This window comes from Coffea arabica, chromosome 7c (genome assembly GCF_036785885.1).
Source record: "Coffea arabica cultivar ET-39 chromosome 7c, Coffea Arabica ET-39 HiFi, whole genome shotgun sequence".
Lineage (NCBI taxonomy): Eukaryota > Viridiplantae > Streptophyta > Magnoliopsida > Gentianales > Rubiaceae > Coffea > Coffea arabica.
The window spans coordinates 17156496-17179790 of record NC_092322.1 but is presented as its reverse complement, the minus strand read 5'-3'; the positions used below and the strand labels follow the sequence as shown (position 1 = coordinate 17179790).

Genomic DNA, 23295 nt, shown 5'->3' with positions numbered 1-23295 from the left:
ATGCTAACTTCATCACATATAACTTCAGATATTAGAAATCTAGAATAATAAATGTATTTCTGTACTATCACTCTAGTAAGTGCACGTGAGAAACGACAGATTAGTCTCCCCTTCTTTTCTGTAGAACACAGGATAGATTACATTATATAAATATTATCATTGTCGAAAAAAAATAAATACACTCGAAAAACGAAACCACTATCTTTGGCTTAATGATCATAAAAAAAAAGACTAAATTTTGCTTTGGACTGTAGATCACGGATTCAAACCTCATTTATAGTAAAAAAAAATTCAAAGAATGTATCAGAACACCCCTTTAATCTAATCAAATATGTATATCTGTTAGTCCCTTATACAAGCTCTTTATGCTCCGCTCCCTGTAAAATAGGATAGATTATATTATATAAATGTTATTGTTATTGTTGCCGGGAAAAAAAAAAAAAGGAACACATGAGAAAGGAATAAGTGGTTGAAAAAGGAGTTGAAAAGGAAGTAAATGTCATTAATTAAGTCATAGATCCTGGAAGTGATGAGTGTGACATGGGGAACTCGTTATATGACGCCCGGTTGGCAAATTACTCCTATTCAAGTTGACTTGTAAGAATCGAATGGCTATGGATCCGGAGCTCTCGTGTTGAGATTCCATCTAGTTCTATAAACTGAAATAATTTTGGTATAAACTAAGGGTTTATTTGATAAATAAGTTTTTGGCCAAGTTTGTCTTCTACAAATTTTTTAATAACTTTAATTACAGTAATTTCTCAAAATTTTTAAACTATACACTTTAAAATACCCAAAATTTTACATATTTCAAAAATTTTTCCTACAACTTTTATAGTAAATTATAGTAAAGTTTTAAACAAACAGCAAAAAAAACTCATTTACCAAATGGGGATATATTTTTGATGTAATTGTGAGCTTTACATCAACTTAGATATAGTTCATATTTACGCTAAAATTGTACTAATTTACATCAAAATTCTATTGGTTTATAAAATTGGAGAGAAATAGAACTGGAGAGACCCCATTTCCCCTATAATTGGGGCTTTATGCGAATAAAGTTTCTAATTGTAAGAATTGGAGATGAGGGCTCTTACTTTTTACATGCACTATTTTGTAATGAGTTTATGATTTGAAATAATATAGATTCAGTCGTTTTGTTATTAAAAATAAAAGAAATGACGAGACTCTTCATCTTATTTTTCCAAAGGAACTAAAATAGTAAATTTTGTGAAGTAATAAATGAAAAATGTAAGACACATTTTGAAGCTAAATAGAATAAAAAATTGGACTCACAAACAAATTAGTTAAAAGTTTCTATCGAATATCACTCCGTAATTTAATTTTTTTGCTCACCCTAACCGCAGGGGTAAGGCAACATGTACGAGAGCGACGTATATATTACAATACATGGCTACCTTTTCTCCAAAACAAAAAATAAAGAGAATGAATCAATAAGCGAAAACATCTAAAGGGAAACAAAAAGCTATCTGAATCAACGCCATGGAAACATCGTTATGAAAAAAGAGGTAATTGACTTGCATCGCCTATATTGAACTTAATTGGTTTTAAATGAAAATTAGCAACTAAAGGAAAATGATTCCCATAGTTCATTTCAATGTCCAATAATATGGAAGAAATTTGTCGGTCTTGCTAATTTACTGCACAAGCCCTCCATCTTTAATTTTTTTCCGAGTTGAGTGCTAGAACTATGGTAATTACTATTGATAAGTCTTCTGGCATAAACAAAAAGAAAAAGAGTTAGTAGGACAAAACGGGTAAGACTATTTCATTGATTCAGGCTTCTTAACTAGTTGATTGATTCTTGGTAACGTTTTATGTAAATAAATTTTTATGCATTTTTCCCTCAAAACAAAAAAAAAAAAAAAAGAAAAGAAAAGAAAGCAAAAGAAGTAGTGGATTCATACTCGTTAGATACAAAATGATGTGGATTGTTAATTTGTTGCATTTATTGGCGATGATTGATTTTTGAACACAATTCCCAAAATCATAAAAAGAATACTACTATTGTTTCACACTTGTTTAATTCTATGATTTTGTACTTCTTGTATTTCGATTGGTAAAATTTGAACATATTTTGCACCCTACGGTAGTCAATTTTTTGCACTAACAAATTGTCAACTTTGTGAATCTAATAATTCTTTGTACATACATAGGTTGCATTCTACAAAGTTGACAGTCCATTTGGCAAGTAGAGACGAAGCAAACGAGTTTCCATATGATGAGGAGGTGAAGATTCTTGAAATTCGGCAGTAGAGATCTAATCATAAGTATTGGCATTTGGCAAATAGATAGAAACTAAACTTGTGTGTGATATTAGGGTTCCAGATTGTAAGGAGAAGATTCTTGAGGGCTTCAAAAAGTCAGCAAAAATGACAGAATTTTGGTGAGATTCCTACTCTTATATAGCAATAAAAAAAAATGGTTTTGTACGGATTGGAGTCACAAATCACCAACAACACACCTCATCCAGATCACAAATTAAACATCGAAGATTTTTCTGTCATTTCTTTAATCCAGCTCATGCGTTGAGGATTAGTAATGCTAGTAAGATAGTTGTGCTTGAAAGTCTTTAACTTATGACTCCGTTGAATTTGCTGAAGTTTCATAATAAAGCTGGAAATATTTAAATGAATCGCCCGTTCTTTTTTTTTTTTTTTTTTTCAAAATTTCATAGGCGGAGAAGGGATGTCAACCCTATCTTTATTAATTAAGAAAATATTAAAATCTTAGGAGGAAGACTTTAGCCTTACCTCTAGTTTAAGACAAAGAAAAAAAAAAAAACGTAAATAAGGAGTACTGTTTCCTTACAAGCTGTGACCTAATGTAAGGCATACTATTGCTTTCTAAATCAATAAAAGCTCTAAGTTTCTGAGGGAGCTGCAAGAATTATGATGTTTTTTTAGCAAAGTGTAAAGGTGTCCAAGACAAAATTAGAATTTGTTTAAGATGTGCACAATATATGTTTAGGAAGGTGCTGTTTGCTGCCACTCGTCACTAATAAAAGGTATCAGCTGGTTATTTTGGTTGATGATACACTCCTTCATCTGATGGTAATATAAGGGGTTTTTTTTTTTAGTGTAAGTAGGAGAAATCGAACCCGAGACCCGAACCCAAGCCTCCCCCTAATAATATAAGGTTTATTAGGGCAAACCCTTAAATTAATCCTTCAAATTTTGTACTAAAACACATTTAGATCTTCATCTATTTTCTCCGACTAATTTGACTAACTGATCAACTGTCATCATTTGTGTCAAAAACAGAAGTTCGTTGTTTTTTTTTTTTTTTTTTGGCTTTTAAGCAAAAGCAGAACTTCCCAAAAAAAAAAAAAAAGCAAGATGGTTTCACTTTTTTTTGGTGTAAAAGTTCCTAAAAAATAATTTGGGTCAACTTTTCAGAATTTATTCAACCATTTTCTTAGGAGACTCATTGTCTATATTTTGACATAAATTCCCTTGATAGATTGTTCAGCAGTGGTATAGAAGTTTTCCTACTGGAGACTAAAGGACTATTTTAGTGCCAAAAGTAAAATTTTCAAGGGCCAAATTGGTGACAAAAAGGAAAAAAGATGAAAGATGAAGAACCTTTTTTTTTTTTTTTGGAAATATTTTAAAGTACTAAAATGACTAAAACTTACTGATTTGTTAACTGCGTTATAAAAGTTCTCCTTTTTATCTATGGTGCAAAGCTGAGTCAGCTGTGTGTGGTAGGGAGAACCAATGAGATGAGGACAACACATCTCTGTGGACCAAGGAAGGGCCAGCAAAGAAAAGAATTACTTAGAACTGGGCAGACCCAGTATTGAGTGAGGACCGACTACATAAATGGGACCGTATGATTGGGAATAAACATCTGAGCCTGGAGGCCCTGGACTACTTGTGGGCATTAGCTACGTACCCAAATTTGGAAGTAATTTAGGAGTAAACTCCTGCAAATTTCTGGAAATATTATTGAAAAAAAAATCACAAAAGTGGAATTCTATGGGAGGCTTTTCTAAACTTAAAGTCGCCGCATGGGTCAGATACAATGGCAAGGTGAATTTTTTTATTGTTTTAAAAGAATTATCCTCAATGATTTTTTAAAAAAATCTTGTATCGCCGCATCTTACTGAAATAAAAATTTCTTTCGAGACAATTTTAAAAAATTTAAAAAAAATCACCCTGTCGCAGCATTTGATGAATGCAGCGACATGAAGTTTAGAAAAGCCCCTCACATAACTCCTCAAGAGTGAATCAAAATTGAAATGTTGTTAATGAAATCGAAGTTGAGATTGAAACAGATAATAAGTAATGATTACAAGTGTAAACTTTAGTTTAGAATAGTAAATACAGAATTGAAATAGTCTTAATTAAAATTGAAATCAAGAATTCTATTTTGCAAATTCTAAATTGGAATCGAAATTGATTAAGTTGGTCGATTATCATAGATGAATGATCATAAACATAATTCACATATTCGAAACTAAGATAGATATCATAAAAATTTTTTTTTGGGGGGAGGGGGGTTTGTGTAGTGCGGAATTGAATTTTTTACATTGAAAATCATAAAAGTTATGGATGTTAGATTGAAAAGATTTGAAAAATTGGCAATCAATTAATCATGAAAAATGTTGCAATCAGCCTAGTGCATGAAATTCTTGGAGAATAATTTCAAATTTGAAAAGAAAAATAAGAATATGAGTAAATGTGAGTTGATTGAACAATAAATTTGGCTATTTCATTGTTAACCATTTCCTTAGTTTATATTATCTTTGTATGTCAACAATTTCATTGTTTTATTAGAAAAACAATTTGATTTCATATTCACCAAATCAAAGTTGAATTGAATTGAAATCGAAATTCAATATGAATCTTTTGACAAAATTTATCGATATTGAAATTTGGTTAAAACACCAATCTTGGTTCTAGTTAACCTTTGTATATTTTTTTCTAAGTAAAGTTAGTAATTGATAATAATGTCATAGTGTGTTCATGTGTGAGTAGCTAGCTATTAAGTGACTAGGCTATTAAGTATTGTGATTTTAATTAGAATGTAAAAGATAATTAACACTATTCATAATCCACAGTACTTATTTTTTTTTTGGCAAAAACCATGTACTATATTGTGGATAATATAGTATTGTGTTGAGAATATTTTGGCATTCAATTTACACAAAATATTTGAATGGAGAAAAGATTGACTCGCTAATTTTCATATATCCAAACCATAAGATAATGCTTTTGTATGGGTTTTACTACGCATGCATTACACTAATCTTTTAGAACTACATCTTCAATGTATTATCCTACTCAAGTTTTGATTAGTAGTTATAGTAAGGGTTAAGATAAATTAATGTTGCAAGGTTTGACAGTGTTCTAAGGTAAATCTCGAGGTGATACATTCTTTTTTTTTTTGGGTTAATTACAATTTATCCCCTTAAGGTATATCCTATTTTTTTTAACTTTTTGGTCTCTCTTCTCTTTTTTTTTTTTTCAAAATTAGTTGTCTTTTTTTTAATTTATCCCTTTAAGTCAATTGCCCATTTTGACAATCATGTATTCTTTCTTTTTGCAAACTAGAGGGTGATACTTATCCATTATAAATAATGTTTTTTTTTTATTATTGTCACTTAAGTCTGTCTAATAGTGAAGTCTAATTATATCAATCCAAGTAATTTTGGGTGAAATTTTGTAGGCTGGTAGTTGGCTGACTTTAGTTGACTTCCGCAATTTCACCCTTCCACCAATACCCGTTGCTGAATCTTGAAATTTTTGATTTGCATGTACCGCTACTATTCGGAGAATTGTAGTTGGCGGCTTCATCGGTGGGGATTTCCAGATTCCATCCCCCACAAAAGCCTTGTATTTGCTGTTCACTCCCTCATACTAAACCCCAATTTTTCTTTTAGTTTTGGTCGTGGGTAGCCATGCTGAATTGTCTTGTTAATATCCTTTCTGCCTAGGGTGGAAAGTAGAAAGAAACTTCCACTCTAGAAGCGAACTCAGAAAAACTTGTCGGGTATGACCAACTTGGGTCCAAGTAAAACTTACCACTTCAATAGAAAAACTAGTCAAATTCATAGCAAAATATACAACCACCGTATTGGCTCTCTTTAGATTCTCCATTTTTTTAAAAATAAATTTGTTATATACAATATTATACTAATACACAAACAAAAACAATTTCAAAAATATCATATTCATAAAATATATCAAAAATAATTTCAAATAAATTAAAAAAATTAAAAAATAAAATCTATATCATCTTCTTTTTTCATCTATCACCACCACCATTACCCACCACCGCCAACATCACCTCCGTCCTGCTCTTTCCTCTCCCTCCCTCTTCCTCCTCCCTCCCTTCTCTCTCCCTCCCTCTTCCTTCTCCCTTTCTTTCCTCCTACCTTCCTCTACTCCCCTTCACATCCCCTTCCATGCCATACTCCACCTCTCCCCTCCCCCCTCCCCATCTGGGCTTGACCTGCATGCAGTTTACACCTTGATCTGGTCAAGCCCAGATGGGGGGGGGGGGGGTGGGGTGTAGCGAGAAAGGGGAGGGAAAGGGGAGGAGAGAGGGGGTGTGGTGGTTAGTGGTGGTAGATGGTCGTATTATTTTTTTAAAAATATTTTAATTTTAAAAATATCTCAAAATATATTCCAAAAACACCTCCAAAAATACCATCAAAAACATCTATAGTGAAAATTTTTTATATAAGTTGCTATAGTCATGAAACTATTTTATTTTCTAGTTCAGATGTGGAAGAATATAAGAAAAATAATTGGTTTTTGGATTCTGATTGTAATAATCATATGTGTGGTGATAAAAATATGTTTGATGATTTGGATGAGTCTTTTAGATCTTTTGTTAAATTTGGCAACAATAAAAAATTGCATGTGCTTGGTTTTTATAGCATGAACAAGTTGGTCCTACCAAAATCCATTGTGATAGCAAGTCTGCTATTGAGTTGTCAAAGAATTCAGTATTTCAAGAGAGAAGCAAGTACATTAATATTAGGTTTCACTTCATTCATGAACTAGTTCAAGATCGGGAGATCGTCATTCACTACTATAAGAGTGAAGATCAACTGGTGAACATTTTCACGAAACCATTGAAGGTGGAGCTGTTTCTTAAGTTAAAAAAGATGCTTGGTATGATGTGATTTGAAGATATTGGTTTAAGGGAGGCAATGTAGGATTATTATTAAATCAAGTCTTTTTAGGATTTATGTATTTGTTCAGGAAACTACTTATCTTGTTGTTTAGTTGTGATTTCCTATAACTAGTATGTTTTAGTAGTTTCAATCCCAATAGGATTTTGGTATTTGATAGTCTATATAAAGACCATAACTTTTGGTCTATTGATGTAAGAGAGAAAGAAAATATTCATATTATAATAAAAAAAAAAGACCTCCTAATCGTCTGTTTTGTGTTCTGGTCTGAAGATTTATTTTGTCTTCTTGTGGTTTCATTCCATCTAGAAAGTCTTGTGGATTATATTGAATTGTTTGATTAAACATTATTTGCGGGCCTACAATTCTTAATGAAGGACTTACTAGATTGTCAGTAATGCTGCTTTTATTTAAGAAGAAGTCACTACTAATCATTACTCTTAGAAATCTCCCGTCACGCTCAAGATTCAAACGTTAATTGGATCTGACAGTTGCGTGTAGAAAGGGTGCGGGGAAAGATACCAAAAAAATTGATAATACCCTAGCAAATTTATTACTAACTAACAGATACCCTTGCTACTATCTTTGTAAAAAGAACTTTGCAATTTGCAAAGCATAAGAAATTCAAATTCCAAGGAAAGTAAAAAAAAAAAAAAAAGAGTCTTTAAACTACGTGAAACTTGAAATTCGCGATCTCAATGCTCCATAAATACTGCATAAATTTCCATTATCTGAGAAATCACTAGGTTTCGCTAGAAACCTACTAAAAGAAGATTCTTTACAACTAAAGAGCAATTTGTCACTTGTTAAATATTAAACCAGGGGCTGAGATAGGCTGGGGGCTAGGGCGGTCACGGTTCTAGGACTATCAGTTTTGATTTTTTTAAAAGGTGGAACTGGAACTGACCTTTACAGGGATAGTTATATTTATGATTCTAGAATCTCTAGTTTTGGATTCAATTTTGGAACCTTTATGGTTACCGTTCTAGTTCTCTCCAATTATGATTCTAGATGTTCCTAATTATACTTAATCTTTTATTATTACAAAATTAAAAGTAAAACAATATGACAATGAATGTAGAATGAGAAGAAATTAAAGAACAGGAATTTAAAAGAAAAATAGCACTTTTATTATATTGTTAGCTTATTGAAAACGAAAATGACATGAAATTATTGAGAAAATACCTCATATCTATTGAACAAATTAAACAAAATAAAAGATAAATAATATTTTTTTTATTGGAATTGAAATGGAATAGGAAAAAACTTGCAGATTCTAGTCCCAGTTCTAGTTTATTATGAACCTGAATCATAACCTATAGTCACTGTTCTAGTCCTGGTTCTGATTCCAATTTCCGTTCTGTTTTCATTTTTTCAATTCAACAAACCGCCAGTCTATTTCTGATTCACACTTGAACCGTTACCTACTATGTCTACCGGAGCCGGGGGAAGCGCAACATACTGCTCCCGGAAAGTTCCACTCGTTTCCCTATAGTTCTAAAAATATTAAACTTCACCCCCCCCCAAATTTTATTGAGACTAATAAAGGTACAAATGACTAGTTTTGTAATTTGATCAATATAGTGTTAAAAAATCCATTAAAAAACTCTGTAATCCAGTCATTTAGTTCCCGTGGAATTTGTTGTAAGTTATTACCTATTAATAATTGAGATTAATTTACTTTTTTCGACCAAACAAAAAATACATGCTTTTAAAACGCCTAAAAGTAAAGTGATTGCTCAACTTAAAGATAAAGAAGATTGACCTTTTTTTAAGTAAAATAGAAGGTGAAAACAAAAGGTTTCATCTACTTCAGTCTCTCAAATTGTTTGCAAGCGATTGTAAAAGGTTCCACATTCTTTTTTAAACAAAATCAATTTTGATTTTAGTGAATTCATGTATGTCGTATTATGCTATATTATTTATGAAAGATATGTATGAATTCCTTGTTATGTGAATATTGTTGTTATGTTTTACTCTAAGAAAAGCCAATGCAAAATTCTCATTGTGTCTTTGTCCTTGCTGGAAAATTTTCACTAAATTAAGCATAAGTAATCTCATATATAATCTGTAGTTTGCATATATATACAAAATGAAGAATCAATTTATTACGATTCATTTAGGTCTATGACATTTAAGGAAAAAAAAAAAGAGGAGCAAATCACCCTATTTCTCACTAAACTTTTAAAAGTGTATACATCTAGCCATTTAACTTTTAAGAGTACGTAGTTACTCGATATTTACTTAACTTACAAATGTGTATATTTTGAATTATTCTATCTATTTTTGCCGTTAACTCATTTGTCAGGCGAAAGGGCATGCACGAGTCACGAGACAAACGTCAAGAACATGCACGGAAGTACCGAGGACAGTGCAGTCATTTTATTTTTTCTCTTTTCTAAACAATGAATATAGTTTATCAAACCCAAAAATCAAACAAGTGAGAAAAGAAGAAAAATAGAGCCATTGTGAGTAAAGGTTCTTGGTAGATTCAAAGTTAAACGTCTTGTACCACCACCACCGTTGGAATCGCCACCAGAATATCAAACTTCTTCAGACAATGATGATTATAGCTGCTGTGATCCAGACTTGTTGCCGCTATGGAACCATGAGGTTGATAAGGGTTTGGTCTGTCGTTCATGGTGATGATTTGTGTAATTCTTAGAAAAATTTTACAGTTTTTCATAAATTTTTCTTTTATATATTTTTCAATCAACTTTTTATCTTATATATACCGTATCTTAAAAAAGTGCCACAATAATTTTTGAAAATACAAGTTTAGACACTAGGATTCCATACGTCGTACCCTACCACAAGATTGTGATTCTACAAAACAAGTTCAAGCAGATAAGTCGTCGAGTAAGCATCAGTTTTATGTTTAACATAGCGAAATTGGTGAATTATGAGGAGTAGAAAATGTTCGATGGCTGGCAGCACACATAAAGATTTGTTCCATAAAGTAAAAGCTGCATATTGCAATGTTAATGTTTCTTATAAGATTTTTTGAAAATATTTGACACGGGATGAAACTTCACTAACATAATATACACAGACAAAATACAAGGGAATAAAACACTTAGGAACACTTCCAAATCATCAACTTTCTCAGAATTTACACTATCAAACAACTTGAGTAGCACCACGAGATGTTTTTGCATGCATTGTATCTTCTGAATGCTTTGTTGTATCGTACTTCTCCCCATCACCCCACAAAGCATATGCTTCTTCTCCATGGACCGCATCATCTCCAATCTTCAATTGTTCCTCAGACATACGTAATGGTATTACTAAGCTTATCAAGAAACAAATTATTGATGTGACTACAATATTCCACCCAATTATGAAACTGCCACCAACAATTTGTTTCAAGAATTGGACACCACCAACACCTCCATATACTCCACCCCTAGAGTTTGTAACAGGTAGAAAAAGGGCACAAAGCGTAGGTTCTGCAAAAAGTCCGGTGAGAATGCATCCAAGAAAGCCAGCTACAGCATGAGTGTGAAATACACCAAGTGTGTCATCAATTTTTTGAAGCAAGGTCCACTTTTTGTGAACAATCATCATGGTGAACCATGGAACACTACCTGAGAGAATTCCCATCACAATGGCTGCCCATCCTTGAACAAGACCTGTATACACATTAGGCATATTGACTGATGTTTCAGAAAAACTGAACAATTCTTTCACAATAAGGAATTTAGCATTATTTTTGTTGGCTTAATTGCAGTACAAAATTCCTTTAAAACTAGAGATAAGTTGCAATTTGTTCAATTTATGGAGAAATGCAGTTTTGGTCCCTAATGTTTAGCCCATGTGACAAATTGATCCCCAATGTTTCTATTAAAACAAATCTAATCCCAAAGTTTGTGGTTTTAGGATTTTTTTAAAAATAGCTAAAGGAAAATTATCACGACCAACAGTCAACGTTATATTGGCGTTAGCCATAAGTTCTGAATTTGCATTTCTAGTCTCTAATGTTTCAATTTTCAAGTGTTATGGTCCCTTGGGTTTTAAGTAGTTATAACTAGGGTTTTTAAGATAAAATAATATGTGAACTGAATTAAATATATGAAAAATATGATCCTAAATCTATATAAGATTTCCTAAACTTTTTTGTAAACTTTTTTGTATTGGCATAACATGATCATAGTCTAAATAATATATCTTTGTTAAATAAGTTATAATTAGATTATAATATACTAATAATAAATAAAATATAAAGTAGTGGGAGAAAAGATGAATTCTAGCTTTATAATCTAAATTTATCATAGTTACTACTACAAAAATTGTTACATGTTTTGTGCACTTAGGTTTCAAATTCTTGTAGGTAGCCATTGTACTTATAAAAACTAATGAAGGTAAGTATCAATGTGAAGTAATTTTAAAAATTCTTAAGAAAAACATCTTTTATTTTTTATTGTCTTTCCTATCAATTAAAAACTAACGCTCTAATATTGTACCTTTAAAGCATTTATTTTAAAATCTATGTACCTTGATTTCATTTCATATTCAATTGAAAAACTATTAAAATGCCCCAAAAGAAAGATCAACATAATTTATAAAAATTATATATTCTTTATAATTTAAAAAGATATTTAATTAAGTTTTTTAAAATATCATTAGAAATAAGAATAATAAAACTCATGGTCAATTAATTATTTATAGTGAGAAACAATAATATACATATATTATATCAAATTCGAGACTAACTATGCAAAAGAAAAGAAACATATGATATATTATTAGAAAGAATAAATAAAATAAAAAAAAGAAGAAGTTTAATTAGAATTCTTATTATCCATTTAATACTATTTTATTCTAATTTACATCTCAATTCATGATAAATATTAATATCACTATTTAAAATTTAGAAAAATATAATGATTCAAACTTAAAATATTGGGGACCAAAAGTACAAAGTCAAAGTTGTTGACTAACGGTAATTTGATGTAGACTATTAGTCATTATTCCATTTTTGTTAGTTATCCTAAATCTACCAAAAATCACAAATTTTGGAGGCCTAAATTACCTTTCAGTCACTAAGGTTTTGTTTTATAGATTAGAAAAGAAGAAGATAAATAACTTTTTTTTTCTAAACTTTTTTTTGTTATAGACGTCCTATCCCCACCCAAAATATATAATAGATAAGAATCCATCTACAAAAAATGATTTAAAAACCTGGCTAAGTGATAACAGACATGCAAACTTCTAAAAATAATAAAATTGGTCATCTTTTAGTTTGTATCTATCATATAAATCATATGTTGAAACTTTTTGGTGCTTATGTGGAGTCTCCTTTTGTATATAAAGCCTTGGTTTCTAATTTTTTTTCCCCTTAAATATAACTTTCTCAATAGAATAATAACACTATACAAAATATCAAGAGCACAAAGTCAATATTTTATGTCACTTTATTTTGAAAAAATTACTTATTTTTGTGCGCCAGTTACTTGTGATTTTTTAAGCTTTATAGTTTGTAGTTTTATTTTACAATATTACATATATTAAAATAAGTATGATGTATAGCACATATTTTTTGGTGTGTTGGAATGACATGTCAATTTTTTGCCTACAATATGAGAAAATCAATTAGCATGAAAATATTTTATTGCTTGAAATTTGGAAAAACAACTCTTTTTGCAAAATTTCTTTTTCAGGATATGTTAGTATCTTTGAAGCTTTAAAAATCCTATCATGCAAACTTGTTTGACAATCTTAATGTATTAAGATAAGCACGTCATACTAGCATATCCTTTTTTTTATCTGTTAGAACGAGATACCCTCACAAAAGATCAATAATTTTACAAAATTAATTAGCATGAACTAGTTAGATTTAATTCCATTAAATACACAATCTTGTTACATCATATAAATAATGAGCATTGTTATTTACAGTCACGAGTAATAGATTAATGATTTGAAACATTAAATTTTCTTGAAAGAATAACAAACTTGATGAAAAGCAAATATATGTATGGTTTTGGACCAAAAAAGTTTGTTAGTTGGGTGGAAACAAATATGCGTTCTCATTAGTTGAGTGACCAAAGTTATATGTTTTTTTATCAATTAAATGACCGTTTTGATTGAAGAAAAATTTTAGTGACCAAAATAAAGAATTTTAAATAGTTTAATGTCCATTTGCTCAACATGCTTTGAAGTCTAAACAGGAAACGAACTTTGCAAACTTTTTAAATTTACATTTTTCTTCACTATGTACACATGTTCGCAAAATTAACCAATTTTGGCCTTAGTTGAAAAGTATAAAATATGAAGTGTAAAATAAGAGTTAATTTTATACATACTAACAGTTGTTAGGAAATTGGTTTAATTTCTTTTAATCAAGATTTCTATTTGGTGTGGGAAGTAACTAGTTTCCTAATTGGATTTAGTTACTTGAAGTAGTAGTCAAATAAATTCCTATTTAGCTAGATACTATTTTTTACTCTATATGAGTTTAGGAAATAGTATTGGTTTCCAATTGTTATTTGATTTTTTGGCAGTAATATTCTCTATAAATAGGTAGATTGGCATACTACAAAGACACACAAGAAAGGAGTGAAAGAGTTCTTAGTGGGTGAGAGGATTATACAAGAGTTGGGGCTTGGGAATCAAGTTGTAATCTTGTGGTGTTTTTCCTCATAGTAAGAACAAGTTTTTCTCTCCGTGGACGTAGGTTTGGTGATTAAACCGAACCACGTTAATTCTTGTGTGTTGTTCATCATTCGTGTTAGATATTGTTTTCTATTAAATTGTTGATTTTTCTTTTTCAAATAATTGGCCTGATACCCTAACAAGTGGTATCAGAGTTTCGTTGGGATTTTGGTTAATTATTTGAAATTGAGTGGGTGGTGGTATACTATGGGATTTGGAACTATACAGTTTCCAATTCAACCGTTTAATGGAACTACAAGTTTCACTCTTTGGCAAAGAAGAGTGAAGGATGTTCTAGTTCAACAAGGTTTGGCAAAAGCGTTGAATGGAAAGAGCAAGAAGCCAGAGAGTATGAATGATGATGAGTTTGAAGAATTGGACGCAAGGTGTGCGAGAACGATTCGATTTTATGTGGCGGACAACATCATAAATAATGTAATAGACGTGGAAGATTCTGTAGCAGACCTCTGGAAAAATTTGAAAAAGATTTATCTGGCTAAAAGCTTATCCAATAAGTTGCATCTAAAGCGGTAACTTTATGCACTAAAGATGGTGGAGGGTGGCAGCCTCATGGATCACATGAATACGTTCAACGGAATTTTGGATCAACTCCAAAAGGTTGGCGTAGATATTGAGGAAGAAGATAAGGTTCTTTTACTTCCCTTTTACTTCTTACCTCAGTCTCTGATTCTTACGAAAGTGTCGTGACAACCCTGTTGCATGGGAATGACACTTTAAAGTTCGAGAATATGCAGTCTTCTTTGTTGGATCATGAAAAACAAAGGAAGGCAAACCAAGATGTGACACAAGAAGCTGCGTTAATTGCTCGAGGTGAGAATAAAAGAGGAAAACAATTTGGCGGTGAATCTAAGGCAAGTGGTTCAAAGGCCAAGAGAAAGGGTGGAATCCAGTGTTTTGGTTGTCATGAGTTTGGCCATATCAAAAGATATTGCCCTCATCGAAAGAAAAATGATGAGAATGACTATGATAATGTTGCTGGATATGCATCGGGTAGAGATATTCTCACAATCTCCAAAGGTAATAATACTTTTTCTCGTGATGGTTGGATTTTAGATTCTGAATGTGTTTCACATGTTTGCTCCAGGTTAGACTATTTTGATGCTCTCCAAAGAAAGAAGGCATGTTTTATGTTCTTGGGTGATGGATCTACTTGTCAAGTCAAAGGTGTTGGAGTGGTGAAAATCAAAATGTTGAATGGAGAGATTTGTCTTTGGGTGGTGTGGCTTATGTCCCAAAGTTACGAAGGAATCTAATTTCTTTGAGCCAATTAGACTCCGAGGGTTACCATTTTTCCGCTGCAGGTGGAGTTTTGAAAAATCACACATGGTGATACGATCTTGTTGATGGGGAAGAAGTATGGTAATTTGTACCATTTAAATACCTCAATGGATTGGGAGCGGAAGGGGATCCAGGAATACTCTCAAATTGCAAATGGTGGTGAGAGGAAAAATCCTGCTATGGGAGAGGGTGAATTGAGTCCTCTCTCGCCGAGTCAACTAGATGTTGGACTCGGTTAGCTACACACGTTCATTTGCCGGTTGAATCAATTGAAAACAAGACCGTATTGATTCGGGTGTGTAGCTAGGCACCAAGGTATTTGGTGGGAAAAGGCAAATGGAGTTTTTTGGATGGTTTGCTGTGTTTGCTAAAAGAAATTTTTGCCAAGGTGGAGATTTGTTAGAAAATTGGCTTAATTTCTTTTAGTTAAGATTCCTATTTGGTGTGGGAAGTAACTAGTTTTCTAATTGGATTTAGTTACTTGAAGTAGTAGTTAAGTAAATTCCTACTTAGCTAGATACTATTTTCTACTCTATATGAGTTTAGGAAATAGTATTGGTTTCCAATTGTTATTTGGTTTTTTGGCAGTAATGTTCTCTATAAATAGGTAGATTGGCCTACTACAAAGACACACAAGAAAGGAGTGAGAAAGTTCTTAGTGGGTGAGAGAGTTATACAAGAGTTGGGGTTTGGGAATTAAGTTGTAATCTTGTGGTGTTTTTTCTCATAGTAAGAACAAGTTTTTCTCTCCGTGGACGTAGACTTGGTGATTAAGCCGAACCACGTTAATTCGTGTGTGTTGTTCATCATTCGTGTTAGATATTGTTTTCTATTAAATTGTTGGTCTTTTCTTTTTCAAATAATTGGTCTGATACCCTAACAACAGTATATATACTATTATCGTTAAATACTTAAAAACTAAAAAAAAAAATTTGAAAGTCAATTTAAATTTAGACTTGGCATCAAATATCCAATAATAATATCATATACGCATTATCAGTGTATATAAGATTAACTTATAAAATAATGCTTAGAATAGTTGTAGAAGAAAAAAGAGGGGGCAAACAAACCTGCACCAGGAGTAATACAAACAAGGCCAGTCATCATGCCTTGAACAGCTCCAATTACAGAAGGCCTATTGAAGAATATGACATCTAGCCATGTCCACACTAGAAGGCTTGTTGCAGCACAAATGTTGGTGTTGAGGACAGCCATGGAAGAGTCAATATTGGCACTATATGGGTCTCCACCATTGAAACCTGCCCATCCTAGCCACAGTAACCCTGCCCCAGCCAACATTAGTAGCACATTGTTTGGTGGAAACCTCTCTCTGTCATTTTTTGATCTTGGACCAACCTGCAAAAAAATGTGATGTTATTTCCATATTGTTTACTAAATTAATATTTCTATTAAATTTCCCATCCAGATAGCATAACAATTCAATTGTCGTTTGATTTTGGATTATGTTCTTCTTTTAAATTCTGAGATCTCTTTTAGGTCATTTTGCCAGAAAAGTTTCCGGGGTTGTTGATTGGGAACGTGAGATACCTTTCTCTGCTCAATCTGATTCAGAGCACTTCGTAAAGATTTATCCAATTTGTGGTAATGAGATTTAGCAGTCATTTCCATAAGGGTTAACTGCACTTTGCACCCCTCAACTATTAACAAATGAAACCTTGCACCCTAAATTTTTAACTTCAGCAACTGACTACCTTGAACTTGAGATTTTTAGCAATGCACTACAATAATCCAAATTCTGGCTACCAAAGCAGATAACTTCCGGCCACTAATCAGTAAAAGAACCATTTCAACCCTTTACCTTCTTTTGTGCCAAATTGCCTTTGTTATTAGGACAAGGGCCGAAACTAATGTAATTAAGATGCAAACTTGGTACAAAAAATCTGCCCTCAGGAAGCAAATTATGAAAACAAAGTAGGTATTATAATCATAGTTGTTTCTGACTGGCATGCCTAATTGAAAAGAATTAACAGGTTATAGGTCACTAATTTTATCTTAATGATATCTGCTTTCCATCATATTATTACATAAAACTATAGTAAAACCTTTTTCAAATCACAATTATTAAAATCTTATATATCCCATAAATTACTTCCTTTCACCACCATATCGCTGATTAGCATTCAAATTATTCATCATCTCTTTCCTTAATTTTGAATTGACTTAGTGTAAAAAAAAAAGAATTAACTGTTACACCGATAGATTTACCAATCTTATTGAAAATTGAGTGTTTATTGATGATGAAAAATGGGTTGCCAGATCTTTTCTACTTAATTAAATATGAATCTATAGTTCTAGGTTTCTGATCATTAGAAAAAAATTAAATTATCTAAAAAAATATTTACTAAGTTTTTGATATGAGGTACATTATTTGACGTATGCTATCATATTATAGTGAAACTATGCAAACAAATTTCTAAAAAATTAGTAAATAATTGAACATTTAGAATACATTAATTCTTTTAAAGTTAATATGAATGAGCATGTAAGATTATTGTTAATTTTTGTATTTAAATTATTTATATTTGTATAAATTCATAATAAATAAAAAGGACCATGTTAAGGCACGAACAAAATTCTAGTTTGTAGATGAAAAAATACAAATCAGACCAAAGAATTACCAACAAAAAAAGTATCTCACTGACGATCAAAAGATTGTAAAGAAACGGAAGAGCATTATTTCTTGCCTAAAAAAAGGCACCATATTCTTGATTAAAGGCAAAATGAAAAGAAAATCAAATCAAAGAACTAATTCTAATTTTTAAAAACAAAAGTAACTTGGTGGGTACAGCTACTAGAAAATGAAATAAATGGAAGAACATTAGTTCTTGCCCGAGAATTTTAAAACAAAAGAAAGAAAAGAAAAGGATAAACACCAGATTCTTGAGCAAGAAATAAATATGCTAGATCGTCAGTGAGCCGTGACTAATAACATGAAATCCTCACTTCCTTAATTGTATCATGTTCAACTTATTAGTCTATCATTCACAAATTGACTTTCTTTCTTAAACAATGAAAAAATTCATTTCCACATCTATTAGCCATCTTTTTTTTTTATTGTCAGCAACGATACATTTGTATAACCTACTCTATTCTAATCTAAGGAGGGGGAGCCTAAAGAGATTGTGATAGGTTGTGATAGGGGGAGTATTCTGGCACAACCCATAGATTTTTTTCGCTGTAGATGAGGTTTGAATCTTCACCTACAGCCTAAGGAAGGAATTAAACCCCTCCCTGGTAGCCACTGAGCCATTGGCCCAGTGGTTATTAGCCATCTTAATAAGGCAAGAAAAAAATGAAAAATGAAAAGGGCAAATGATTTGAAAACACTGTAATGCGTCTAACACATTTGCTATTTAAATGTGTACACCAACATTTATTGTCCGTACGGAAAAAACGTGTTCCTTATAGTCTAAAAGTTTAAATCGCGTTCCGATACGCTTCCGTTTTTGTTCGTCTACAAAATGCCCAGTTAAAAAGCTACAAGTGTTCCGAGCGTTCCGTGACTTCCACTTGTGTTGTGCCTCGTACTTCTCCATTTTATTATCCAAGGAAAGAAGAGCATATAATGTACTCTTGAATTGCTTATACTTTTTTTTTTTTTTTTTAATTTAGAATTGTTCTACTATGTAGGTATTGATACTTATACTAAATGAAAGTTGTTTTTAAGTTTTAAACTCAAATTTATTATCTAGTATGTGTTTATTTAGTAAATTTATTTTAGTATTTTAGCATAAAATAGCCAAAAAGTTGGAAAATTTGATATATGTATACATATACACATACACATATAATATCAATAGTTTGAAAAAAATAACAATTAATTAAGTGTGTCATAAAAAAAATATACAACTAATGTCAAATACCATAAATCATAGGAAAGTAACATGTATTTTTAGTTCATAGGAAATTATAGGAAATTAACATGTATTTTTAGTTCTATAATTTTCAAACATAGTCTATAATTTAGTTCTATAATTCACATAAAGCATTTTGTGCATAATTTTGCCCAACTCATATTTTTCTACCAAATTTTTATTTGTAATTTTTTTTAAAAAAATAACATGCGTATGTATAATATTTTGTATTATTCCTATACCATATTGTATTAGCTATGCTTTGAGATAATAATTGAGAGTAGGAAGCGTGAATCTATGAAAATATTTAAGAAGGGGCTAACTCTACACCCTTCCATACTAAATCTATACCCTAAGCACCGATAAGACATTAAAGTCCCTAATATCAATAAGCCAATTATTAACATTTAGCATGCTCTAAAGTTATTCCTTCACACAATAGAAATAATTGCCCTTATAATACTGCTATTCTTGCAATTATATCCTACTTTTTTTTCTTTTCTAAAATAAACTCCATGTTTGGCCTAAAACTTATGCCACATAGAGCATCTTCTAAAAGATGATCATAGTATGGAACAGTTTTTCCACATGAATTAACCACAAAAATCTCATCATTAATGCTCAAAAAATACAAAAGGATCATCCAGTAAGCCATCAAAATAGTACTTCTACATCAGATGATTATACAATGATCAAGACTTGAGTAGGATTTACATAGATATCAGAACATTAGACTTTTCAAAAAAAAAAAATTCATAGTTTGTATAAAAACCGATTATTACACGATGAAAAATTAAAATCTCATATAACACACATTAGACAGGCCCGAAAAAAATCTAAAAAATTGGAAAAATTTTGAAAGATAGAATATCAGAATAAATAGTTTTAAAAAAAATACTACAAGGCAAATTATTTTTATTGTGCGAAAGCATAAATTTGGAACGACGAAAAGTTAGAAGGAAACACACTAATGTCAAGGGCTTTAGTGTCATATTGGTATTTGGGGTGTAGATTTAGGATGCAGGGGTGTGGAATTAGCCCCTCGTTTAAGAGAAAATGTAGAATAAGACAGAAATGTAAATTTCAAATGTCATTCTCCACAGGGAGACGAAGCCAGAAAGTCTTTTTCATGAGACAAGAATATTAAAAGCATAATTCGATGGATTGACCGGAGACGACTTATGTATTGGGGCATCAATTTGCTGTTTGCACTGGTTTTCTACATGTCTATGTCACAGAAAAGTCAAAATTTCCACTGATAACAAAATCAAGAAGTTTCTTTCCACCATCATGAGTTAAGAATTCCTAGTGGGTTGGCTGTATTTGGTGATTTATGATGCTCAATTTTGCTTTCAAGATTTTATTGGATATGAATTTTAACCTTTCAAACTTTGCGGCTCATTGGGTACTCTAGAAGGATTTGGAAAGGGGGAAAAAAAGAAGTTTCAATTTCATATTATAATTAAAGCGATTCCAAGCATGATAATATATTCGATTTATCATGAATTAATTAGTTCTAAGTAAAATTATTTTCATAAGAAAATACTTCAATACTTTGCGAGCATATCAAGTGGTGCTACCAACATAGAATTATGCAGATTTAGTATTCTAAGATATAATAACTCCATTTCAATAGCGTGTTTTTTAAGGGATTTTAGAAAATATGTATTGTAGTAATTTTTTTTTTGAGCGAACGTGTATATGAGATAAAAATAGGATACAAGAACATGTTTATAGTTTTCCACGAAAAATTGGTTTTGAGAAAATAAAAAAGTTACAAAAGAAGTTGTTGCTCCTTCCCATGCTGAGTACCTCCTAACACATATTTGTTGCAAGAATTATAGACAAATATATAATCTAAAAAAAGAATAGTCAAATGTAATTTGATAGCAATCCCTCAATTGAATTTTAGTCACAAAGAAAGAGTCTGACCTATTTAACAGCTCCTTAGATTCAAATCCTCAGCCAATGAAATTCTGTTTTTTCCGAAAAACAAATTAAAAATTGTATGACATATGGCTTGATGAGGAAATTTTCATTGTCAATTGTCATATTCATAGATAAAGTCTTCATGGATAGGTCCTGAAAATTGGTGGAAGAATTAATTCCAAGGCCACGTAACCTAGTTTTTGGTGGTCTAACAACTATTCCCTCTTTTTTTTTTTTCCCCTTTGGTGTGATAAACATAGTTCTAAGCATAAATTAGACCAAAATATTTACTTTTTATTTTTAGAGATTTACTAATTCAATTCTAAAAGCATAAATTTGTCTTTGCAACAAACAAAACTAGAAAAAAAAAAAAAGAGTAAAACCCATATACTTACAATATTTTTTTTTACATTGTGAACTCTGAGGAAAAAATTGACAGCCATTTATTCTTCCCTCATGATTACAAGACCTCAGGATTTACGAAACATCGTAGATGGAAAAATGATGCATGGATCAACATCGAAAGACACGTTGCTATGGTGGCGTTGACTTTCTCTTACTACTGGAAATTTGAGCCAAAGGCAGGAAATTGGTGATACATGTGTATCTCAACCGAGGAAGTTCTAGAAAGAAATGTGTCCTACTAGGGAACCTTAATAAATTCCTGGCCACTAAAAAGGGTGCATGTTTCGAGTCCACACAAAGAAGTGTTTTTGAGTAGGATGGTTTGTTAGTCATAATGTTTACCACGTTAAATTGTCCAAATATTTTGCAAAAAAAAAAAAAAAGAAAGAAATGGAAAGTGAAGTATTGTGTTGATACTCCCTCCTCATAGATGCCACCATGTTAAAGAAATCAAAGACTTGGAGAACGTAATTCTAGGCTAGGGATTGCCCATTCTTTCAAGCTTCAATAAGTGTATTTTTTTTTTAATTATAGTTCAATTATTTCTTTGTCTATAATTATTTTTTTGGTGAAATGGAATTTAAAAAACGGGAAGGAGAAGAAAGGATCTGACCTTTAATTCCTTAGGTCTCAACCTACTACTTCTGGTTAAATTATTCTATTATACGTAAAAAATTAACGAAGTTTTTGATCTTGTATTTTGTAAGTTATTCGCTTCTCTTAATCATTTTAACCTTATCTTCATATGACTAAAGTACTTGTTTAACTGCTTCTAAAAAATTCCACACTTATTCTCTTAGCTTTATGCCTAAATAACTGGCATTTTCATCTTATAAACTGGACGCTAACGCGATTTTCTAAAATGTCCAACTCTGTATTCATATTTTGTCAAAATTATTGTGTTTGTGATGCTATAGATTCAGCCATAATGGCTGAAATTAAGTGCAATAGAAAAAGAATTACTAACCCAATAAGCAGTTGTGATGCCGCCAATCCCCGAGGAAACATGAATGACAAATCCACCTGAATAATCAATCACACCCCATTGGTACAAGAACCCTCCTCCCCATAGGCTAAATGCGCCCACAGTATACGAAAATGTAAGCCAAAGAGGCACGAAAGTCATCCAAGCCTTGATATTCATCCTCCCAAGAACAGATCCCGCAAGAAGTATCACCGTTATGGCTGCAAAAACGCACTGAAACCACACCATCGACGCCATGGGATAGTAAGGAGCTGCCATGGGAGTCTCAGTAGTGCCATTCTTAAACAAATGAACAGTGGCCGGAAGTGCAGCTTGTCCGATGAGAAACTTCTGACCTAGAGCCGGTCCAGCTTTTCCCCAAAAAGGCAGGAGTTTTTCGCCGAAAGACATCTTGTAAGCCCACGTTACCCAGCAGATGACCACGGCCGCAAAGGCGTAAAAGGCCATGAAAGCTGAGTTTACTGCCCATTTCTTCTTGACTATGCTGCCGTAGAGGATGACCAAACCTGGCACGCTTTGGAGGCCAACGAGCGTGGCCGATATCATCTGCCATGCGTTGTCACCTTTGTTTAGCCAGTCAGTAACCGCCAGCGATGTGTTGGCCTGGTAGGCTCCGGGGACTACTGTGGCAGCCATGGATGGAAGGATTGATGGGTGGAATGTGGTTTTGGTGGAAAACCGAAGAGTTGAGACTTGGTTTTGCTTATGTCAGAAGTAGACCAAGACTTTGGTTTGCTTAGTCTATTTTTTTTTAGTGCAAAATGCAAGTGTGAGGGTTCAAATTCGAAATCTCTCACGTACACTCTCTCTCCCGAGTCACATGACTCATCTCTTCCCCCGGTTTGCTTAGTCTATATGTTAACTACACATATATTTTCAGATATTAGAAATCTAGAATTATATGTATCCATATGTATGGATCAAGAGACCTTGTTACCAGTGCTGACAATACGATGCAATGTAGACACTAATATAACATA

At 32.0% G+C, this 23295-nt stretch overlaps 1 protein-coding gene across 1 annotated transcript; it reads right to left on the bottom strand.

Moving 5' to 3' along the window:
- Positions 1 to 10139: 10139 nt before the first annotated feature.
- Positions 10140 to 23063, bottom strand: LOC113697744 (ammonium transporter 3 member 3-like). Its single transcript, XM_027217320.2, has 3 exons — positions 22298 to 23063; positions 16192 to 16477; positions 10140 to 10800 (listed from the first exon to the last, which is right to left on the bottom strand). The coding sequence occupies exons 1-3, from the start codon at positions 22949 to 22951 to the stop codon at positions 10289 to 10291; spliced, it is 1452 nt and encodes a 483-aa protein (XP_027073121.2). The 5' UTR covers positions 22952 to 23063; the 3' UTR covers positions 10140 to 10288.
- Between the last annotated feature and the right edge of the window lie 232 nt (positions 23064 to 23295).